This window comes from Sinocyclocheilus anshuiensis, unplaced genomic scaffold (genome assembly GCF_001515605.1).
Source record: "Sinocyclocheilus anshuiensis isolate Anshui unplaced genomic scaffold, SAMN03320099.WGS_v1.1 scaffold870, whole genome shotgun sequence".
NCBI classification, from domain to species: domain Eukaryota; kingdom Metazoa; phylum Chordata; class Actinopteri; order Cypriniformes; family Cyprinidae; genus Sinocyclocheilus; species Sinocyclocheilus anshuiensis.
The window spans coordinates 305,442-330,984 of record NW_015540842.1 but is presented as its reverse complement, the minus strand read 5'-3'; the positions used below and the strand labels follow the sequence as shown (position 1 = coordinate 330,984).

General features: G+C 36.0%; 2 protein-coding genes across 3 annotated transcripts in view; both read right to left on the bottom strand.

Moving 5' to 3' along the window:
* The window catches only part of LOC107687506 (D-beta-hydroxybutyrate dehydrogenase, mitochondrial-like), a 10,546-nt gene extending 3,890 nt beyond the window's left edge, over nt 1–6,656 (bottom strand). Inside the window, exons 1-4 of the mRNA XM_016484866.1 lie at nt 6,417–6,656; nt 4,605–4,715; nt 4,108–4,243; nt 835–987 (exon numbers count right to left, since the gene is read on the bottom strand). Coding sequence (XP_016340352.1) covers nt 835–987; nt 4,108–4,243; nt 4,605–4,715; nt 6,417–6,629 — 613 coding nt within the window. The 5' untranslated portion in view covers nt 6,630–6,656. The remainder of the gene's footprint in view (nt 1–834; nt 988–4,107; nt 4,244–4,604; nt 4,716–6,416) is intronic.
* Nucleotides 6,657–8,524: 1,868 nt separating this feature from the next.
* LOC107687507 (glycogenin-1-like) lies at nt 8,525–23,635 on the bottom strand. 2 transcript variants are annotated; one of them, XM_016484868.1, is made up of 7 exons: nt 23,558–23,635; nt 22,642–22,777; nt 22,379–22,553; nt 21,250–21,412; nt 10,673–10,799; nt 10,093–10,291; nt 8,525–9,057 (listed from the first exon to the last, which is right to left on the bottom strand). In XM_016484868.1, the coding sequence occupies exons 1-7, from the start codon at nt 23,562–23,564 to the stop codon at nt 8,911–8,913; spliced, it is 954 nt and encodes a 317-aa protein (XP_016340354.1). In that variant the 5' UTR covers nt 23,565–23,635; the 3' UTR covers nt 8,525–8,910. The 2 variants fall into 2 exon arrangements, with proteins under 2 accessions (XP_016340354.1, XP_016340353.1); XM_016484867.1 differs by having other exon boundaries at nt 22,642–22,780; nt 23,558–23,629.
* Nucleotides 23,636–25,543: the final 1,908 nt, after the last annotated feature.

The window sequence follows — 25,543 nt, the reverse complement described above, 5'->3', positions numbered from 1 at the left end:
GAGAAGTGCTCACTAACACAGATTTAGACAGATTTGTGAACAATATTTGAGAGAAATAGGCCTTTTGTGTACATAGAAAAAGTCTTAGATCTTTGAGTTCAGCTCATGAAAAATGGGGGCAAAAACAAAAGTGTTGCGTTTATAATTTTGTTCAGTGTGTGTGTGTGTATATATATATATATATGTATGTGTATGTATGTGTATGTATATGCATGTATATGTATGTATATTTATATGTATGTATATGTATATATATATATATGTATAAATATATGTATATATATATGTATATATGTGTATGTGTGTATATACAGTGGTGTGAAAAGTGTTGCGTTTATAATTTTGTTCAGTGTGTGTGTGTGTATGTATGTGTGTGTGTGTGTGTATGTGTATGTGTATATATATATATATATATATATATATATATACACACACAAACTTAAAAAGTTTTATATATATTTCAAATTTTGAAATTATGAAGCTCCAATGTCAAAATCATATCATAAAAATATACTTTAAAAAATAAAAATAACAATTCACTGAATCGCGGAAACCACAAGTGTTTGTCAGACAATACACTCCAAAGTCCATTTGCTTTAACCATTGATCCATTCAGATTCAAACATTCCTTTAATTCAGTGAAAGACTAGCAGGAGTGGAAACTGTAGAGAAACATTAACATCTATCTGCAAAATAAACTTTTCAGTTAAACTCGGACAAATTACATATCTATACCCACAAGTTCCTCACAACCAAAACGCCTGCAACATTCTCCAAGTAGGTTGACAGCAGGAAGACACACTTGGACTGCATGGAGTGTGTGCATTACTTTACCTTTAGCCCTGCGGATGAGAGGCAGGAAGGCTTTGGTTACTCTGATGGTGCCCCACAGGTTGACCTCTGAAACCTGCTTATATGTGTCCATGGTTGTGAACTCCACCTCACCGAATGTGGAGATACCAGCATTGTTGACCACAGCCCACAGACCTGTAAGATATAATCACAAACCCCCTTAAACTCACTGATCAGACATCCTGATTCAATTCACACAGTTATGAACAAATATATAACATGAGTAAATATACAAAACTTTTTCTGCTCACCATTTTTAATTATGAAATCTAATAGCTTATCCTTATTTTTAAAGGTGCAGTATGTTATATTGACAGCTAGTGAATACGGTACTGCAGTCCAAATTCGAAATATTGGAAAGCGTTGATTGTCCCGCCCCCTCCTCCTCAGACTCCACCCTCACAGGGGTTGCCAGATTTTTCAAAAACTAGAGCCCGACCGATATGGGTTTTTTGGGGCCGATACCGACATTAGGGACTAAAAAAAAAGGCCGATACCGACATATCGGCCGATTATTCTTTGTGTATATTATAGTACAGTACCAGTGACTGGTACTATATATAGAATACAGTATATACATAAACAGAATATATATACAAACACATTTTTTGCAATGATCACTCAAATGGGGTGATCAAACACTTATAATGGTGACATATGTAAGGGCATTTAACAATTTAACAAACTTGCGATGAGTGCGATGCACAAAGTAACGGGGTGTTAGTTGTAACACACGTGGTTTGAATATTTATTTTACTATAGTAACATTTAAATTCTGGCTTAAGTAAATTTTATCTCAGTTTTTAGTATTCATTTAAAATGAGACAAATCTGCTATTATTTTAATCTCCAATCTGTTATTTATCAGTTCAGAGCTTTTTTTTTTTTTTTAATGCTTTGATTGCTAGCAGAAGACACTAACCAATTTTAAATTCCAGTTGCGCAGATGGGGCACGTTGTAACACTGCGTTACAATGTGCTATTCTATGACATTAGCGATGTAATTTACACTATTTAATTTTAATGAGAAACAGGTGAATAAAGACTGACAGTCAATGTTTAATGTTTAGAAATTATTATTTCAAGACATGTAAAGCATTTTTGCTCGTTTATGTGGGCTGTCCCAAGCATGGTTGCAATGTGTTAATTGTCAAACTCTAAAATTAGATTATTTTTAATTCTTAAAAAACGCCATTATTTTACTTGAACAAAAAAAGAAAAAAAAAAGTTGTATGTATGTATGTATGTATGTATGTATGTATGTATGTATGTTAACAAAATATTGAGCGCGCTCTGCTGGACAAACTAAGTAATTACACCATTTCAAGCATTTTATCTGCATTATATGTTCTGTAAAAAACTTTTTAATATCGGCGGCATATTCGCCGATACCGATATATCGGCGACAGGCTCATATCGGCCGATAATATTGGCAAAACGATATCGGTCGGGCTCTAAATTAAACATTGTTTCTAGTTCATCTAAAATAAAATATGCTATTTAAATATTCTCCATGAGAGCAGAGCCCAAAGCTTGTGGCCAGTGGTGTTCGGACTGGAGTTTGAACCTCTGCTTAATGATATAAACGGGAATCACCCACGAGCTCTCCCGCGAGCCGTCCCAGCGCAGCACAGGGGAAAGATTTTACTCTATCGCTTTGTTCTAAGCAACGGGGGCATCCCCGGGCACGAAATTCGCAGGGTAGGAGGGGGTAGTGACGCTGGGTGTAACTAAAAAGGTGCCATTGTCCGGTTGGAGTTACGGAACAATCTCATATCGCATAATCTTATTAACCGTTTATCTCCTGAACTGCAACTTTCTTTACCATGCTATTCAGCGCCAATCCCGCCGTGCAGTTAATTTCACTGGTTAAGGTTAGGGTCAGGTGTGAGGTATGTTTTTGTAGCATAGTGTAGGAAATCAACCCTTTAATTGACACAACCAATAAAATCTTTAGAATCAGCTGTGGGGCGGAGTTTGCAAAAACGTGAAAAAATTGCGCATGCGTGTCATGTGCCTGTCTGTCAATGGGAGGAAGCCAGGCCCTATTTTGTAGTTCCCGCCCCATTTTGGAGTTCCCTCCCCCATTTGGAGATCTCCAGACTGCAGTTATACCCTTCTCAGATTTTTAGGTCAGGTAGAATCTGTGATCTCTGTCCCAGTTCGTTTACTGGCTTCCTTTGCTGCAATATGCTCTGTTTTCCACCAACTGGCAACCCGGTGTGTCGAAATACTATTGGGTGAATTTGCAGTGGGCGGAGTCACACAGACCAAAACAAAAACAGACATTCGACACTGAATGCACATTTCAAAGTAAAATAACTGGCTGCAGCATTGATTTTCAAAGAAACAAGTATGTGAATTCAATATGCTTTTAGATATTTAGGAAACATGCTATGATATTATGCTTTAATACAGGGTTCCTCAAATCTTGCCCTGGAGGGCCAATGCGCTGCAGAGTTTAGCTCCAACCATGATCAAACTCGCCTACCTGTGATTTTCTAATGATCCTGAAGACACTGATTAGCATGCTCAGGTGTGTTTGATTAGGGTTAGAGCTAAACTCTGCAGGAAAGTGGATCTCGTGGGCCAGATTTGAGGATCCCTGCTTTAGTACAATCTAGTGTTGTCAAAAGACCCGGTATTTCGGTACCAAGTCGGTTTAGAATGAATTTTGTTCATTTTGTTCAAAATGATTTCTTTAACTATTTAATGCTCCTATAACTTTTATTACTGTAAAAAACAGGAGGACATAATGGTATTTACTATTTTTAAATTAACTGTGTAACCAAAATATGTGTGTTAGAGAATGTACAAATGTATGGTTAACCGTGTTTGTCATATCAGTCCGTCAGAAAAAGTTTATTATTTTTTTTTTGGTCAGTTGTAATTCTTGGCTGAGGGAACCCCGCCAAAACATGCGTATTTTATCCTCGGAATGCGACTTTTAACGGGGGACCCCCTCAAAACGCGATGAATGATCTATGCTAAGCTACAGCTAAAAGTGCTACCGCCAGACCCGGAGATCGGCTGAATGGATTAGAAAACGGTAAAACTAAACGGTTTAACTCTAGGGGAGTTGGAAAAGGAGCCTATTTTCAAAAATAGTGGAGTGTTTCTTTTAACAGTGTATAAATACTAAAATCACTCTGCACTGAAATGTCCTCATTTTCCATCATGGTTGTCTGGTCTTCCTGAATGACCTTTGAACTCCCCATCCTGTATGAGCCTCTACAAACTGACAGACAGCCCTCACCTTTCTCTGGCTCGTCCAGGTTAGCGGTCACAAACTGAACCGCCTGAGAGACCTGCTCCTCGCTGCAGACGTCCAGCTGCACCACCTTCAGCTTCTCTGAATGAAGGCTCTCCAGCTCCTTTGCACCTTCTCCGTCCTTCAACCACACGAAACACACGGAGTAAACCGCCATAACATCACACACTCCGCGCACACACAGAGGCATTTGCACTGTATACTTGAATGGGTTAGGGTTAGCCCTAACCTGAGTTTAGTTTATTCTCTATTATCAAAAAATGTAGTACAACTTCAAGACTGACTTTCCAGCCACAAAGAACTATATCATAATATATAAATAACCGTGATATGATCATTTGGTCATAGTTCTAGAATTATGAAAAGGTTTGACAAGCCCAACTGAATCTTGTGCAATATATTGCATCATCTAAAGCTCCATTGACTTCCGACCAACAGTATATATGTTTAGAAATCAACTGCAGGAATAGTTGAACCATTACCTTAAACAGACAACCTGCAAACACTGTGAAACCAAGCTTGTGAAAGTGCTTGGCCAAAGCCAATCCAAATCCAGTGTCACAGCCGGTAACGAGCACAGCTTTCCCTGCAACCTACAAAGGAAACATTATGCAATATTACTACTGTGCAACTGCAAGCGAATGTGCCAACAATTCACTGGCCTGCGAAGAAGAAGAAGAAAACGGTCCTCAACTGAGCTGCAATTCCTAAAATGTGTTACGAAATCAGTGGTTTTCAAACTGTGATTTGAAACCAATTAATAAGTAATTGATGCAAGAATCAGCATTAATTTAAAAAATAAATAAGCTAAATTAAACTATAATGGTTAATAAAAAACAATATATAATAAATATATATGGAAAAGTTAGTTTCTGTCGGCATTTGGTCAGCTGCAATTTGGAGATGTATAGTTTTGTGATGTGAAATTGTTATTTTTTATTTATTTGTAAGACTAATGGGGATCCAAATAAACAAACAATAACCAATAAACTGCAGCTCAACAATCACCTCGTTTAGATTTATTATTTATTATAGTTAGTATTTCAATAAAATAAATATAAAGTATTTACAATAATACAAAAATAGAAATTGCATGCACTGGGACCAATTTCTAACGGATTGAAAAAATTAGAATTAAAAAAGCACTACATTTCCTGGTACTTTTAAGTATGTCATTAATTTCCATAAATTCGCAACCTATAAAATTCTGATGTCTACACTTTTCATGACAATGCAAGTCCATGAGCACTGAAATACAAAATGCATTGCATTTATCTATCTATCTATCTAAATAAATTAATATCATTCATCACTAGGGCTCTATAATTATCTTTGCCCCCATATAAGGCAAAAATAATTATTTATATATTTCGTGGTACACATACACATTGCATCATGCACCATTTATACCACAGATACATTGGATATATGTAATCTTGGAACCTTGTACCTCCGGTTTTATGGTAATAATAATGGTAATATTACAATAAATGTGCATTATTAAAAACATATATAAAAATAAATGCAAAAAAGCACAGAAATTGATATCACTCATCACTAGGACTCTATATAACTTCAAGTTTCAAGTTTCAGTTTATTTATATAGCACGTATAAAACAGCCACACGGCTGACCAAAGTGCTGTACAGAAATTCAAAATAGTAAAAAGAATATAAAAATCTGCACAGCTACACAATTAAACAGGGTCTCGCCTTAATAATAAAATAAGTAAATATATTAATAACACAAGAGAAACGAAGTATAAACCCATAAAAGACTAAGCAAAGACCATAATAGAAAATTATTTGTAAGCCAAACAAAACAGATGTTTTTAGAAAAGATGAGTAATACGTTGAAATATATTAATAATTAACTATCTTTGCCTTATAGTTAATTATTAATATATTTCATTGCACGCACTCACTCATACATGCACACATTGCATAATGTACCACTTATTGCATGGTAATAATACATAACGTTATGTCCTGCACAATGAACTTGCATTACAACCAAACTGGAGGTACAAGTTTACAGAATTCAATAAAATGGACAAATACACTTTTTTTGTGCATGATGTAATTGAATAAGACACTTAATCAAAAGAACACTAACTTAAGGTGCTGTAGGATTGTAACATAGTGTTTGAGAGTAAGATATAATGTGCAATGTTTATGTGAGTGAAAAACTGATTTTCAGCCCGACAATAAAATCTCATATAATATCGTAACGTTATACGCCACATGAAATGCCGTTTGTTTTGGTTGATGTGTAAGTTGCTCACTGTACCGTTACCTTCACTGTCCCGCGAGGCAGACGCGGCAGGGCCACATACAGCACGAACAGCGCGTACAGCAGCACTATGCTCTCGGTGACGCTCGCCTCCGGGAAGCCGCAGCATCGCGCGAAGAGGTTGAGCACAGACGGCAAGCCGAAGCCCAGGACGAGCGTCAGAAACACCGAAAACGCGAGGAGCAGCGCGACCCTCACCATCGACAGCGCAGCCATCTTGAACTGACTGTTGACAACTCTGGCGGAGGCGGGGCCATAGAACCACGGCTCATGAATTATGCAAATATACGCAAATTACAGGACATTTACCTATTAAAAACAGCGAATGCACTTGAGGGGCGGAGCCAAGAGCCAGAGCAACAGTCCACTTCCATCAGCCAATCAGTCAATAATCGGCTACAAAACAATAGCCAACAGGTTATTCGTATCTATTAATTTAATGATAATCATTGTTACCTTAAAAAATGTGTTAGGATATTTGTAATGGGTCATTTGAAATGTAATTAAAAGAAAAATAATCATAAAAAAAAGGTTCCGTCTGAAATAGTATATATTGTTAAATAAATTATATAATTTAATCTTTTATTAATATAAATTTTATTATTATACTTATATATTTTTGTCAATATATGTTTTTATTAATATAAATGTAAAATATAAATCTATTATATAATATTTATAAATAAATTATATAAGTATTTATATATAACCGTAATATAAACACAACTTTATGGAAAAACTGTAACAGTAGTTTTAAAAATCATATGATTTGAAAACAAGGAGTGTAATCTCATTATAGCCTACGAATGTATTTGTTATTGTACAGTAGAAACAGCAACGACTATACCGCTAGGTGACACTTGCTGTTTCTGTTATTAAAAACACCTATAAATGCCTATAAAATAATTAACTACATGAAAATAAGAATATTTCATAAATACAAACACTAAAATAATTCATGTAAAGATGCCGTTCCACCAACAACCAGAGGGTGTCGTAACAATTTATAAATTCATAATTTCCTGATTTTTATTTTCTTTTTCGTAATGTTACTGTTGTATGAAATCTTTCCACAAATATTGTCTAAATGTTTCTATTTCTCAAATATTATTTTATGTATTATCTATTACAGTTAATTATTACATTAATACAACATTAAAAAAAAGAATACATTTCACACATAATCATTTTGAAAGTTTTATTTTGAAGCCAGAGGGGACAATGGCCCTATAACACGGAATAAAAGAAAACAGAGATACAAAAAGACAAAAGAAAAACGCAAAGATATAAAAAGGAAGATATGTGACCATAGACTGCAGTGAGAAGACCGTAACAGCAGCTGTAAACCAGAGAACACAAACACACAATCCAGCATGTGAACAGAAGATCAACCAGACCAACATTCAAGAGCATGAAGCCTTTCAAAAGTCAAGAATCAACAACAGGGGAAGAAATATAACCACATATTCGGAGTTTGATTTTCTTGATGAAAAAGTACGAATATTTGATTTAAAAGTGCTAGGATTGGCAACATGATGTGCTCTAGTTAAAGGTGCATGTTCTTTTTTTCCTCCGTAAAAAAGCAGTCATCTCTAAAGAAATGAAAATGACTGTTCAAATGTTTAAAATCATGTACATGTGAGATAAAACTCAATCCAGTTACACCAGTAGACTCATAAAAGCTGTTTTATGTACATTGAACATGTCTCCTCAATACTAACAGTAGTAGCGGGGTTACTCAGCAACCCCAATACTGGACTTTTGTATGTGTGACCCTGGACCTTAAGTGTCAATTTTTCAAAATTGAGATCTATACATCATCTGAAAGCTGAATAAATAAGCTTTCCATTGATGTGTGGATAGGACAATATTTGGTCGAGATACAACTATTTGAAAATCTGGAATCTGAGGGTGCAAAAAAATCATCTTTAAAGTTGTCCAAATTAAGTTCTTAGCAATGCATATTACTAATCAAAAATTAAGTTTTGATATATTTACAGTAGGAAATTTACAAAATATCTTCATGGAACATGATCTTTACTTAATATCCTAATGATTTTTGGCATAAAAGAAAAATTTATAATTTTGACCCATACAATGTATTTTTGGCTATTGCTACAAATATACCCCAGCGACTTAAAACTGGTTTTGTGGTCCAGGGTCACATATATTTATCACTATAAATTGAGCATTTGTACATTGGCATATTGTATGTTCGGGAATCCACACCTCTAGGTGTCAGTATAAGTCCAGAAAAATGACTGAAAGTGCATTCCAAACATGGAAACTTTGAGCAAGTGATAGAGAAAGCTGGCCCACAACTGCCTTTATCTATTAAAATTGCCATGCACTGCCAGACTTCACGTTTTGCATGAGGTTCAAAGGTAAAGTTAGCATTAAATGCTTGAATGAAGAAGACAAAGAGTGTGACGTGTTAGCGGGCCACAGTGTGACAGTCTTGCATAGCTGAATACCCTCTCAAACTTCTGTGTTCTTTTTATTTCAGGAAAACGTCAAGCTTTTTCTGAATGTTGTCAAAAGAGTCTATTCCCATGTAGTCGGCCTGGCCCTGCTCCCACCTCTGCTTGCGCTCCGCTGAGGACACGAGCGGCTGAACACGCTCCTCGCTCTCCGCAGCATCCTCCTGTGAACGAGAGAACAATACAGCTGATTACAAACATGACATTCAGTCATCTTTCAGTTCTGTGCAGTTTGAAAAAAAAAAACAGGAGTCTTGAAAAACATGGATATATTGTATGAGGTTGACTAATTTTGTGTCATTTCTAGACCTGGAAAAAATGTGTGAATTAATAATAAATATATAAATTAAATAAAATACATATGTAAAATGACATTTTTCAAATTATGTCAAGCTCAAAAAAACTTTTTTTTGTTTTTTTTGTTATAAATCTCAGACAAATGCAAAGGTCATGGAGTGTTTAACTATTGCTGTGGAAGATGTTTTTTTTAAATATAAATATATAAAACTGATATTTAAAATGAATTTTAATTTTTATAGTCATGTCAAGCTCTACCAAAACTCATTGAGATGAAAGTAGATAAAGTAATTATTATGATTACTATTGATAATGAGTATTATCATCATCATCATCATCATCATCATTATTATTATCTTTATTTTATAAAACTTGAAAAAATTAGATGAACCAGTTTTAAAAGTCTGATTTCTAGAAACGGAAAAGTCATTTAAGTTTAGCAAATATATAAATATATTTAAAACTCAGAATCTGGATATATGAGAGAAACTAGTTTTAAAAGTGTGATTTATGTAAAATTCATGTAAATACATAATAAATATATCAAATAAATAACATTATAAAATTTCAAATAAAAGAAATAAATGTATTTTAAATAAATAACAGTTATTCCAAGCTCTAATAAAATATCAGGCAGAAATTGTGATTCGTTTTTTTTTTTAATAGATTAATTAATTGTATTTTTTTTTTTTCAGTAAATCACAAATAACTGTAAAATCACAATGTCACTGAATATTGTTGTGGCTTTTGCTACTGTAGACGCTAACATGCAAATGCAAGATTTTTGTGTGTGTGTGAATAATGTATCTTATTAAAGTTAACAATGCTTGGCATGTAGTGCAAGTATGCCATGTAGACTCATGGACATGGTTATTTTCTTGTTCTGTATGTTTAGGCCTGACCTCACAGCCGGAGTTGAAGGGCTGGTCTCCATACTCTCGGATCAGCATGGGCAGCACCTCGGCGCTGTACAGAGCCCACCACTGCAGCAGGAGGCCGGGCTGAGACGATCCTCTCACTCTCCTCTGCGTGGGGTTATACGTGTAGCTCCACGGCTTCATCTGGCCCAGGAAGTGCACAACCTTCGCATTTGCACCATATCTGTGGACCGAAAGACATTTTCAGCATGCATTCCTGAAAAATAGCAGGCGACATAAGGTATGTGAATGCATTTCAAATGTGTTCATTGCAAGTCATACTTCAGGATTTAACTGGTTAAAATCCCGACTGAAAATCTGCTCTGACATTTTCTGTGAGTTATAATCTACACAGCGTGGTGTAAACCTGAAGTGAGAACACCATGCACACTATTACCGGAAGCCTTATGAAATTAGCGCGAGTGTCTCCTCGGATGATTTTGTCTCACACTCTTCTTCCTCAGCTCGTGTAACCCGATGTTACGGCATGAGCAGCCTTCATGTGACTCGTGTGTGTATCCTGTTACTGGCCAGCGCACGCTGCTGGAGTCAGAGTCACACTCACTGTTTAAACGCAGGAAGGTACGTGTAGATGGCTATGCTGCTCATGTTATAGATGAAAGGAAGGTGTTTGTTGATGTCGGCTGTTGCCCAGTCGCTGAAGAAGTCGTTCAGAATGCCTTGGTCCCCTCCTGTTGAGCAGATTAATAATAAATAACGTCACTTCAAATGGAATTAGCTCTCTTTTATTTATCAATATAATTTAGATGTAAATAACGCAGTTAAAAGTCCTTCATTTAAGCAATTAAAGCTGAACTGTGTAATATCTGTACCACCAGCATTAATAAACAAACAAATAAATAAATAACTAAAAGAATACATAAGTGAATTAATAAAAAATACAATTATGATAGCCTAATTAATAATATATAACAATTAAATAAATAACTATGAATGAATAAATAAATAATAAATGCAAATAAACAAACAACTAAAAGAATACGTAGCTAAAAATGTATGAATAAATAAATAAATACTAATAATTCCTACAATAAACAATTAAATGCATAAATTAATAAGTATGAATGAATAAACAAACAAACAAACAAACAAACAAACATATAATTAAAATAATCCATAACTAAGAATGAATGAATGAATACTAAGAATTATTAAAATAAATACCTATGAATGAATAGCTAATAAATAAACAGACAATTAAAAAGAATACATGGCTAATTATGAATGAATGAATGAATGAATGAATGAATACTAATAATTCCTAAAATAAATAAATTAAAAACTATGAATGAATAAACAAACAAACAAACAAATAGATAATTAAAAGAATACATAACTGAATGAATGAATACTAATAATTACTAAAAATAAATAAACAACTATGAATTAATAAATAATAAATACAAATAAACAAACAAACAACTAAAAGAATACATAGCTAAAAATGCATATATGACTGACTGAATGAATGAATGAATGCTAATAATTCCTAAAATACATGAATAAATAAACAATTAAATGCATAAATAAATACCTATGAATTAATAAGTAAATAATAAATAAAAATGTATTAATAAATAAACAAACAAATAATTAAAAGAATACATAACTAAGAATGAATGAATGGATATTAATAATTACTCAAATTAATACCTATGAATGAATGAATGAATGAATGAATAAATAACTAATAAACAAACAAACAGACCATTAAAAGAGTACATAACTAATAATCATATATAACTAATAAATGAATGAATAAACAAAATACTAATAATTCCTCTAACAAACAAACAACTATGATTGAATAAATACATATTAAATAAAAATAAACAAATGAACAAACAAATCATTAAAATAATACATAACAAAAATGAATGACTGCTAATAATTACTATAAATAAATATTAATGAATAAATAATAAACAAACAAATAGACGATTAAAATAATATTTAACTAATAATGAATGAATAAATAAACACGAATAATTACTAAAAATAAGTAAATAAATAAAATACAATATTTTAAAAAAATTTAAAAAATTTAAAAGAATAATAATAAAAATGTGATTGATTTGTTGATAGCACCACAGAGACACAGTGTTTACACTTTTTGGGAGAATTAACTATAAAAAGGAAAGGAAATGACTTGTGGCCAAGTATGGTGACCCATTCTCGGAATTTGTGCTCTGCATTTAACCCATCCAAGTGCACACACACAGCAGTGAGTAGTGAACACACACCCGGGGCAGTGGGCAGCAGTTGGGGGTTCGGCACCTTGCTCAAGGGTCTCACCTCAGTCGTGGTATTGAAGGTGGAGAGAGCGCTGGTTATTCACTCCCCCCACCTACAATCCCTGCTGGACCTGAGATTCGAACCCGCAACCTTTGGGTTACAAGCCCGACTCTCTAACCATTAGGCCACGACTGCCCCGACCCTAGATAAAGACCCTACATATCTAAAAAAGGGTCACGATCTGAAAGAGCATCCTAGTTCCTGCATGCTTCCTCAAAGGTCACTGAAGACACGACACACGCCGCAGAGTCACATGACACAGAGATATACATCTCACACTGCGCTGAACACACACTGACACTGAAATAGCTGCACTATTAAAACAGATCCTCTAGGTGTCTGCTGTACAGTGCCATGGTGGACACAGAATCCAGGAGTGTAGGAGGACACGGGAATATTTATAAGACATGCAGACAGCTGGTTAACATCAAATTTAAATGTGGTTATTATTTACTCATCCCTATGTCTTTTGAAACTTGCATATGATTTTCTTATTCCTGAGGAGCACAACTTACAGCAGCTGTTCTTTTCCATATAATCAAAGTGAATGGTGACATGGCTGTCATGATGAATAATGACTTCATTTTTAGTATGTTACTCAACATCAAGGTATTGTATGGCTTTAGAAGACTTGGAATATAACATACAATTAAATAAAACATTTTTGTGATACTTTTATAGTTGTTTTTGTTCATTTTAGAGCTTTACAGCTCTTGGTCCCCTTCCACTTTCATTACATGTGAGGGATCAACTCAAATTTTGTCTTCTGTCTTTTGACTGTAACACTTTACAGTAAGGTCTCATTACTTAATGCATTAACTAATATTAACAAAAATGAGCAATACATCTGAGTTTTTAAAAGCTGTTCATGTTGGCTGAGGTCTATTAAATCATATTAACAGATACAACTTTTGATTTATTAATATATTACTAAATACTGAGAATAGCATTAACTAAGATAAAAAAAAAAAGCTTTAGAAGTATTTTCATTGTTAGTTCACGTTAACTAATACGGTTAACCAATGGAATTATTTATAGTTCCAAATGGAACCTTAAATCATTTAAAAATGATTCGATAAAAAATAGAGTTAATGAAATATTTAAAAAATTTATGAAAAACAACTCAAAAAGTTAGTGTAGTTACTGGATTTTGCCTGCGGAGGGCAGATTAGGCCTCAGTTTTTCTGAGGATTATGATTGTTAAAAGCACAATGAAACAGAAGTAGTGCCAGATTTTTTTTATTCAGAATGAAATGGATTTTTATTTATTATCAGAATGAAATGGATGCAAGGTGGTAAAAAAACACAGGGTGGGACTTTGTTCTAGCTATCAGTCGAGTTACGACATTTTGATTAAAAAAATATGAAAATCAGTTCATCAGGATCAGTTTTTCACAATGTAGTCAATAACATGCATTTAGAAAATAGATATGATGAATTTTCATTTCATGCCGAATTTAAAGGATATAGTTATCTAGTCAATTTATTTCTTCAATATCTGTCTGTAAACCTATGGGCTGCACTTAGAATCCAGTACCATCCTCTGCACTTAAACACATGGATATTTGCCCCAGGACAGTCATGTGCACGCTGTAAGGAAATTAATATAGTCAGCACAAACCATATACAGCATCCTCACTGCTAGCCAAAGAAGACATTTACAAAGTCACCTAATAATACTACGTGCTTATAGCAGATTAAACAACATGCCGGAGCACTGTTTGCAAAGCATGCTGGTTTAGCAGCTAAACCAATCCAGTGTTATTTAATTTGGGCGTGCCTTCAAGAGCCCAGAAACAGGGTTCAGAATCCTCCCCCGGGCTTTCCTTGTGCAAGTGGCTCTACAACATTACTGCGGCCTTGGAGTGTTCATTTTGAGAGGATGATCTGAACTGTGCAGGAATGCACATAGTCTCTGGCTGGTTTACACTGGCAGAGGATGAGAACATGTCCACATGATAGCCTCAGGTCATCAGGACCGTAATAAACCAGGAAATGGAAAGATGCTTGTTTGATTCACCGTTTCAGAGATTCAGATGCTCTGCAGGTATGAGAGAACTCACTGATGCTTTGTCTTTGGATGCCAGTTGTCTGAACGCCCAACAAACCTGGAAGTGATTAGGCTGGTTTGTTAGTCTGACGCACAACACTCTTGAAACTGCTTGTCACTGAGATCATTCCTAAACACACCCACTGTTCTTTGAATTTATTTTGTTTAAAATCCAAAACAACTGGTCCATTGTCATTTTTTTTTAAATGTAAGCATGACTTAGTACAAATTACATCTAATCACCCAGCAACCATCTAGAAATTGCATTATAACCCACCAGAACGCCATAGTAACACCCTACAATGCCTTTACAACTATCCAGAACACCCTAGCAACCACCTAGAACACCCAAGTAATGTCCTTTTTACTATTTAGAACACCCTAAGAACAACCATCTTACAACCAAACAGAACAATCTAGCAATCAACTAACAATGCCCTAGCAAGCACCCGGAGCAACCACTTAGCAACACCCATACAAATATCTAGAACAGTGTTTCCCAACCTTTTTTTAGTTGCGGCATCCTTTGGAAATTTTAACAAACTTGTGGCAATACTGTACTACATCGATGTTTCCTGTCGGCTCAATTTTTGAGTGGACTTTGCTGTTCCGATGAGCATGAACGGTATACGAGTGGAGCGACTGAGCGGAGCGCACACACGCATAGAGCGGGATAATACGCAGAGCGTCACACCATGTGAAAGTGAAACCTGAGCGGTGAACTAATTTTCGGCAGCCGGAATTTCGGTGCATCTCTAATTATTGGTGACATCAGAAATTGATATTATATAATAGATGCTTTTTTGAACATTTAAGCAATTAAAAAATATAAAAAAATTATTTTTTTATACGGCACCCCTGCTATCGACAGACGGCACCCCGGTTGGGAAACACTGATCTAGAACACCACAGTAACCACCTAACAACTCATCCATAACATCCTAGTAATCACCTTATAATGCCTTAGAAACACCCTTGCAATGCTATTTCAACTACCTAGACAATCTAAGCAACTATCCAAGTCATTCTTGCAATCACTTAGAAATGATCCAGGACACCCTAGCAACACCCTAGAAACCACAGAGCATTGCCATTACAAATATCTACAACAGCCTAACAATCACCTAGCTACACACAAGCAATTATCTATCAGTCTCTTACAACTTGCCTACAAACCATAGCAACCACCTTACAGCAACACACAATACCCTAGCAACACCTTAGCAACCACATAGCAACACCTTTACAACTATAGTATCTTAGCAATCAGTGTAGAACCATTCAGAACACACTCCCAAGGACCCTGAACACCCTACCAACCATGCAGTAACACACTAATAACCACCTAGCACACCCTAACAATGACATAGCAACCACACAGAACACCCTAACAATGCCATAGCAACCACCCAGCACACCCTAACATTGCATAGCAACCACACAGAACAGAACACCCTAACAATGCCATAGCAACCACCTAGAATACCCTAACAACCACATAGCAACACACTTACTGTATAATCACCCAGAACATCCTAACAACGCCATAGCAAGCACGCAGCAAGACACTTACTGTGTAGTCATGCAGAACACCCTAACAACGCCATAGCAACCTCACAGAACACCATAACCACATAGCAACACACTTGCTGTGTAACTACCCAGAACACCATAACATTGCCATAGAAACCACACAGAACACCCTAACAATAGCATAGCAACCACCCAGAATACCCTACCAACCACATAGCAGCACACTTAATGTATAATCACCCAGAACATCCTAACAACGCCATAGCAAGCACGCAGCAATACACTTACTGTACAGTCATGCAGAATACCCTAACAACGCCATAGCAACCACACAAAACACCATAACAACCACATAGAAACACAGTTACTGTATAACTACCCAGAACATCCTAATAAGGCCATAGCAACCACCCAGCACACCCTGACAATGTCATAGCAACCACACAGAATACCCTAACAACGCCTTAGCAACTAGCCAGCACACCCTAACATTGCCATAGCAACCTCACAGAAAACCCTAACAATGCCATAGCAACCACCCAGCACACGCTAACATTGCCATAGCAACCTCACAGAACACCCTAACAATGCCATAGCAACCACCCAGAATACCCTACCAACCACATAGCAACACACTTACTGTATAATCACCCAGAACATCCCAACAATGCCATAGCAACCACCTAGAACACCCTACCACACGCAGCAAGACACTTACTGTATAGTCACGCAGAACACCCTAACAAAGCCATAGCAACCTCACAGAACACCATAACAACCACATAGCAACACACTTACTGTATAACAACCCAGAACACCCTAACAAGGCCATGGCAACCACACAGAACTCCCTAACAATGCTATAGCAAACACACAGAACACCCTACCAACCACACAGCAAAATACTTACTGTGTAACCAGCCAGAACACCCTAACAATGCAATAGCAACCACACAGAACACCATAACAACTACATAGCAACACACTTACTGTATAACTACCCAGAACACCCTAACAAGGCCATGGCAACCACACAGAACTCCCTAACAATGCTATAGCAAACACACAGAACACCCTACCAACCCCACAGCAAAATACTTACTGTGTAACCAGCCAGAACACCCTAACAATACCATAGCAACCACACAGATCACCATAAAAACCACATATCAACACACATAATGTATAACTACCCAGAACACCCTAACAAGGCCATAGCAACCACCCAGAACACCCTAACAAGGCCATAGCAACCACCCAGAACACCCTAACAATGCTATAGCAACCACACAGAACACCCTACCAACCACGCAGCAAGACACTTGCTGTATAACCACATCCTAACAATGCCATAGCAACCACCCAGAACACCCTAACGCCTTAGAAATCACACAGAATACCCTATCAACCTCATATGCCAGCCTGGCAGAAGACTCCAGCATCATGGTGGCATGATTTGCACCAGTCAGATTGTCCTCTGACATTTTACAGTTTCTCATGTTCATCTCTCCCAAGCTCAAAGCTTCATTAAGCAGAGAATACCATAAGACATCATGGCAACAGTCAAGAAGAGTTCAAGCTTTCCTTGTTATGACCACAAACAATCTATCTCAGCTAAGAATAAAGCAATCATTACAAATTATCACACCATTAGAGCTCAGATGTGTACAGAGGACAGTCACCGGTCACTTCAAAACTACCAAAGACAAAAATAGACCAAAAACTCAGGCGGACAAGATTGTGTAGCATTTATGCAGCCTGCAATTATGACAGTCCAAAAGAGCCACTGGATTCCGTGGAATAACAAAAGCATAATAAACAAGCTTTTGAAAAGGCGCCAATCTCCATAATGTAAGTAGAGCCCACCCTCACAACGCAGCAATCTCATTGGTTCCTCGACCGTCACGCTCAAACTCACAGCCAGACTCATAAGAATGGGTTCACTGTGCTGTCTAGCTGAAAACACGTCCAAAAATGTACACCAATACATCATAAATCTGCAAGTCACACACGCTGACATATGCAAATAATTATTCGTCCTGCACGTTATCAAGTGAAAAACAAAGCATAGGGAAAAAGAAACATGCACTTTTCCTGATAGCCATTTTACCAAATTACTAAAACCCATAAAAGTTGCATAACGAGCAACTACGCCAAGAGGTGGCTGTAGAAAATAGCCCTTGGCTCCTAAAGAAAAGGGTTGCCTTGAAAGGGCTTTTGTTTGCTGAGGGCGCCCGTGCCAAATTCCGCTCGCCGGGCTTATGAACCAGCTGTGTTGGGCAATACTCGAGAGGCTCTGTTGGGCATTTTCGCTTGAGGTAATTTTGTGATGCAAACAGGGAAGGGCGACTTGATTACGCTGACAGTGTGTATAAGATGAGCACACGTCAAAGTGCTGGGTGTGTGGGGAAATGCAGAGATGTTTCAGCTGCAATGGAGAGGTAGAATATAAGGGCTGATGCAGGAAGATGCATCCATTCAGAAACATTAGCTAAAATAACTCTGATGGGTTATCTAGCCACGATTAGCCTTGATTGCAGACGAGGTACTTGATAAGCACCCGGATCACCAGAGAGATAAATATAGGAAGTTTGAAAAGTTGTATAAACAAAGATTACTATCTAGACAAGACTTAAGGATTAGAAGAGTGCTGTAAATAGATAGTGACTATAGGTCTAAGCTCTAAAATGATTAAAAAAAAAGAGTACCATTAAAAGTGGTCTATATCATGGGTTTCGCAACCTTTTAGATGCCAAAGACTAATTTATAAAACAGTATTTCTTTGTTTATTTTATGTTGATATATATATATATATATATATATATATATATATAAAAAATATGTATAAATATTATTTGGAAAATATTTAGTTTTTTTATTAGTCTCTGTAGTCACTAAAGTACTGTACTATTAAATGTATTATTTGTTTTTATCTATTTTGTATTGATTTTATTTTAATCAAATTTGTATTTGTTTTAGTACATGTATTTATTTATTGTAATCTAATTTTTATTATTCATTTATTTATCTATTTATGATATACCTTTTATCATTTATATTTTATTTATTTCCATAGATGTAAGGTTTTATGTATGTATGTATGTATGTATGCATGTATGTGTCAGGATTCTGGACTGTCTGTGTTGTGTTTTTGCTCCCCATGTGCTCTGCTACCTAGTTTTCCCGTGTGTTTGATTGTTCATTGTTTCCAGGTGTGTCTCCTTATTAGTTTATCCTCCTCACCTGTCTGCCCCTCATTATCTGCCCCATTTAAGTCCTAGCCTGTGCCATTCTCCCTTGTCCGGTATTGAATGTTTGTCATGTGCTACATGTGTTCCTGTCAGCCCTGTGTATCCCGTGTTGGAAGAATTAAAGACTGTCTTTACTGTGAAATCTCCTGCGTCTCCTTGTTCCACGCTCCTCAGTGTAGTACATTCGTGACAGAATACCGGACCTACAACAGTCTAAATTGCGTGTTTCCCCTCTGTTTTATTTCTGTTTTTCGCTCCGTGTTTGTTTTTGTCCTCCCGTTGTTTCCCTAATGGATACTCTCGCCCGCCCTGAATACATCCTCCTCCTGCTGGAGCAGGGGGAAAGATCGCTCGAGGGTTATACCAGACTGTTTCTGGCGATTGCCCATCTCACCACCTACTCGACCTCGGCTCATAGCTCCCTCGACTCCACCGTCACCCGTCGATCCCCACCACCTGCTCCGCCGCCGTTGGTCGGCCCCCTGGAGTCGGCGGCCATTCCTCCTCCATGGCTCCTCCCTCCGTCGGCTCCACCGTGGGTCATCATAATGGCTGTGGCCTGGGTCCAGCTGGACTCCTCCTGCTCCAAGTCCCTCCTGTCTCCTCCCTCCATCATCTCCTCCCTGGACTCTGTCTGCCGGCCCCCTCCTGGATATCCGTCCTCCTCCTGAGCCTCCTCCCAAGTTCCCACCCATTCCTCCATCTGTTGTTTCTATGGTGCGAGGACGCACCTTCCGGGAGGAGGCGTAATGTCAGGATTCTGGACTGTCTGTGTTGTGGTTTTGCTCCCCATGTGCTCTGCTACCTAGTTTTCCCGTGTGTTTGATTGTTCATTGTTTCCAGGTGTGTCTCCTTATTAGTTTATCCTCACCTGTCTGCCCCTCGTTATCTGCCCCATTTAAGTCCTAGCCTGTGCCATTCTCCCTTGTCCGGTATTGAATGTTCGTCATGTGCTACATGTGTTCCTGTCAGCCCTGTGTATCCCGTGTTGGAAGGATTAAAGACTGTGTTTACTGTGAAATCTCCTGCGTCTCCTCGTTCCACGCTCCTCAGTGTAGTACAATCGCGACAGATGTATTTATTTGAATCCAATTGTCATTATACATTTATCTATTTCTGATCAATTTTGATTATTTTTAATTATTTGCTTTTATTTATTTATTATTATTATTTGTGACATTTACAACTATTTATTTTTTACTTTTATTAATTTTTTTTACACTTTTTTTTTTCTCAACTTTTCCATGGATGAAAAGATTTAGTGACCCAGAACTATTGTATGTCTTAAAAAGATTCAGAATATAATGCATATGTCACATAAAATGCTTCTGCAGTGCCTTTTTGTCATTTCGAAACTATATAGCTCCTAGTATCTCTGTTTTGTTTTTTGTCGTGTGGAAATGAGCAGTGGGGAAGATTCTTCAGAATTTCTCCTTTTTAATATATAATATTAACTAAGTAATTAAGTAAATATACTTGTCCTTCAGCTTGCAAAAATAACTTTAGGCCTGTTTACACCAAGGACAATAACTATAACGATAACTAAAACTATGAAGTTTTAATAATCATTCTAATTCTATGAGAATAGTCAATACCACAGCAGTAACAGTAACGGCACAGAGGAATGATATAATTTGAATCAATTTCAGAACATGTTTGTCCAAATGATGAACAAAAACATTGACAGCCAATCAAAATCAATCCACCCAAAGATTGAGCTTTTAAAGCGGTAGACGACAAAAGTCGTGCACACTCATAATAAACAAAATGCTATTGTTCATTGGTGAGGACGCTAATATAGCTATCATCATAGTCATCGCTATAGTTATCGTTCTTGGTGTGAACAGCCTTTACAGCACTTACAGACCTGGAACATTCCTTAAAAATGCTTCAAACACCGTAAAACTGTCATTGCCCTAAAATCTATTTGCTCCAACTGAAATTCAGAGCTCTGACGCATCTAAAACCGAATGATAGTGGTGTTTTACATACCGTCAAAGCTGCCGTGCTCTGTGCAATACTGCAGAAGTTTGCCATAGGTTTCGTTGGACGGGCGAAACACGAACACACCAGAGTTAAAACAATCAGGCCAGCCGGGGTCTGGAGCCGCAGACAGCTCCTCTCTTTCAAACAGCTCATCTATGTTTGATACCACCTACAGCCAACAGAAAAGTGTCAAACTTCTCACACAACACTGACCCAATTGTATTTAATTTTTATGTTTTTATGTATTTTCTTTTTTCTTTTTTTTTGTCGTATTATGTACAATTCATTAGTGCATGTAAGAAAAAAAAGTTATTTTACTAAGAAACACACTACTGTTAATGTTTTTTAAATTAATTATTCAGCAAGGATGCTGAGCTCCTCAAAAGTGACAGTAAAAACAGCTCTAATGTTACAAAAAAAATCTTATTTTAAATAAATGCTGTCTTTTTAACTTTCTATTTCTCAAAAATCCTGAAAATAAAATGTATCACAGTTTCCACAAAAATATTAAGCAACACATTTTTTTTTCCCAAAATTTATAATAATTCAGCTTTGCCATCACAGAATTCACAAGATACCGCCAATCCAAACTGTATGCTAATTGTCAATCATCTTTGACGATAGTGGTCCTGACAGAAATGACATTTTACGTTTTAATTGACATTTACATATTAATATAGAAATGTTATTTAAATTGTAATCATATTTCACAATATTACTGTTTTTACTCTATTTCTGATCAATGACAAGTCTCGGTTAGCCTAACGCAGTACACGTAGCAAGGTGTGTGTGTGTATATATATATATATATATATATATATACACAAACAAAGAAAAACAAGTAGAATAGAAAGCTAGAGTTTTTTTTTTTTTTTTTTTTTTAAAAAAAAAAAAAAAAAAAAAAAAAAAAAAAATAGCATTTTGAGTAGATGATGCCACAGATGCCTTCACTACTTTTTGCGAATTAAACAAGTTAAATATAACGCATAGGCGTACATTCACACAGAGTTAATGATGCACAATGTAATTCAAATGACATAACAAACCGCAATATAAATATTTCATGCATGTTTTGACAAGGCACAACTTGAGCTCTCTGCTAACCAGCTGGTTTGAAGTCATAATGCAAACTCACCAGTGTGTCTGCGTCCATAAACACACACTTGGAGTAGTGTGTGAGAGTCCAGCAGTGCAGCTTGGTGAAAGTGACACCCAGATCAGGTCTCTTCATCATGGCCAAGTGTGCCGTGTCCCCACTGTCCAGCACATCCACTAGCCTGACTTCATCGAAGATCTTATGAAGCACTGCCCTAAAGACATCCACAAACATCTCATTTTGTTTTCCACGGAAGTCAGAGAGTTCGCAGTACAATACTGGCTGAATTAAGCATGTTGTACCTTGCCTGATCGGACACATGTGGCCCAATGAGCACCACCAGCTTTTTTGAAGTCTTGTGGTTCCTAAGCGATTTTCCAAGCACCATAGCTCCTCTTGCATAGCTATCGTTTGTGGCCAAAGTGACAAATGCCTGTTCTGCTAAAGAAATGAAGATTGACATAACACTGACTGACAGATAAGGTCTAATAAATTTGATTTCACATTACCTTTCTAAGGCATAACATGATTTCCCCCCAAAACAAGACATAATGGAAGTCAATGATACACATTTCCCCTCATAATAATGTAAAAAGTGGTGAAACTTGCAAAGCTGAATGAATGAACTATTGAACAAATGAACAATTATAAGTTGTGCCTGTGCAAGTGATTATCATAGATCTGTTTTTCCTTCTGATTCTGAGAATCGGTTCTTTTGAACAATACGTTTGGAAGAATCTGTTCAAAAACTGATTCAGTGATTCTTAACGTGCCATCACCGCGTGCCATATTCTCTAAAATACTCCAATAAAGCCATATCATTATGTTTTTCTTCAAAAAAAAAGGTGTTTTTGTGGCAAATGTACGAGTTCAGTTTGTAGCCATAGCCTAATTCATTTAATAAAGCAGTTAGAACGCAAATATTATTTACATTTGCATTAAACACTACTTAAATGATCAAGTAGTGTCAAAAAATATTGGGATTATGAATCATCTTTAACTCGAGTAATCATGCCAGTATAAATCAGCATTACATAATTTACATCCATAATGCTACAGAAATATGAATATGAGCAATGCATTGAACATCCACATCCCTTAAAGCCTTTAGTTACATATGCACAAGTAAAATCGTATCGATTTGTGCAGTATGAGATGATCAGCCCCTACACTTCAACAGCTCTGTTTGATATAATTGAAAAGTGCATTGTCACATACCTGCCATGCTCGTTATTTGTCAAACCTACTTTGTAGCTCGGACTCCCAGAACAGCAGTGTTACTTCGATAAAAGAGACGTCCTGAGTTCATTTATACCAGCTCGGACCTTCTCCATAAATACTGCTGCCAGTCACGTGACCAGAAAGGGCTCTGCGGACACGGCCATGATTGGTTCGTGATCCTTGGGGGCGTGGCTTCATATATGTGACTGCACTTGGGTAGAAGATTTTCGGTTGTAATTTATATGAATTTAAAAGGGAAGGTGTGTACTTTCAATTTTTTTTTATATTGTTTCATAAATATATTGTATATATTTGTATAACTGTGTAAGTTATTTATACCTTTGTATATTACATATTAAATACATTCTATATTTTGATGTTCATGGCACATAATGCATTAACTCATGTTAACATACTGTTAAAGAAAAGTCCTGTGGCCAGTTGCATAAATTACGTTGACTAGTCTTAAACGTTAGTCATCAATTTTTCTTTTCGTTTCAAGACTGGTCATAGCCTTTTAAGTTCAGTTACATAAAATGGTATATTGGTCTAATTTGAATCTGAAAAGTAAGGCTGATTACCACTTGGTTAACTGCTAGTTTGTCAAACTTGTTCTGAAACTGTTAACTAAGTTAAAACTATGATTAGGACTGTTTGTCAGCTATACTAACTGAATAAGCAGAGCACATTTACAACAGTTTGACCTGATAGTGAGACAGATATTGAGACATCTCTAGAATAGAATAGAATAGAATAGAACAGAACAGAACAGAATAGAATAGAATAGATATATATAATAAAATACACAAAAAAATGGGGAAACAATAAACCGAACATCATACTATTTAAAATTGACCTAATTAAATATTCTCTGAAAGGTACTTTGACCTGATAGTGAGACAGATATTGAGACATCTCTAGAATAGAATAGAATAGAATAGAACAGAACAGAACAGAATAGAATAGAATAGAATAATAGATACGAACTGATTGGTGTCTGATAAAATTGTCTGCTAAATGACTAAATAAATAAATAAATAAATGCCACCTACTGGTCAGAGTTTAGTTGTACTTTCATTTTGATTCCTAAATAATTTATATTAAATAATTCTAGATATGTATTACTATAAATATGTAGAATTATATTTTTGTTCCCCTATGCCAATTCAGATATGCATATACATATATGCTGACTGTACATTACCCCTTTCATAAGTGATATATGGGGGCATTACAGCATTTATACCTTGTGTGTTTCTTGAAATCCCCACATGTTCTTGTTCTTGTTCTTATGTTTATGTGTATCTTTCTGATATGGTTAATAATAATAAAAAAGTGTCTTGAAAAGTTTGAAATGATAAACCACTTTTACATTTTATGTAATATATGTTAAGAAATATACCAGCAAAACTACACCAATGGGCAACACAGTGAAGATTTAAAAAATAGCTTACAGTCAAATAACAATGATGTAAATAAATAAAAATGTCAAAGTTTTGGTTAGGTATTATTATAAATGCAACAAAGCCAGTTAAAAAAGTTTTTTATAAAGGCAACTGTTGTTTCTGTAAAAGTGTCTTTCTTTCTTTCTTTCTTTCTTTCTTTCTTTCTTTCTAGTGGTTAGTGGAGTAGTGGTCATCAACCCATGATGGTTAAACCTATAGGGCCTCATGGTCTTGACATTGCTTAGGGCCCCCGAAATGGAAAACCCACCCCTGCACACAGGATTAGTTTTTAGGGTAATAATAATAATAATAATAACAATAATAATAATAATAATAATAATAATAATTAATAATAATAATAAACTTTATTTTGTATAGCACCTTTAAAAGTACCATCTCAAAGTGCTTTACATACACATAAAAATATGAAGTTAAAAGATACACACAAAAAGTTTGCAATAGTATTTCTAATGGCTATATTCAACTATTCTCGAGTGATATATATTTAATATGGAACATTTAATTTAAACATACAAAA

What these genes read in the sequence shown, in the direction of transcription:
- LOC107687507 (XM_016484867.1), bottom strand. An exon ending in TTATGGACGCAGACACACTG is followed by an intron (nt 21,413 to 22,378) that starts GTGAGTTTGCAT and finishes TGTTGGCTGTAG; the next exon opens with GTGGTATCAAACATAGATGA. An exon ending in TACCTTCCTGCGTTTAAACA is followed by an intron (nt 10,292 to 10,672) that starts GTGAGTGTGACT and finishes TTCGGTCCACAG; the next exon opens with ATATGGTGCAAATGCGAAGG.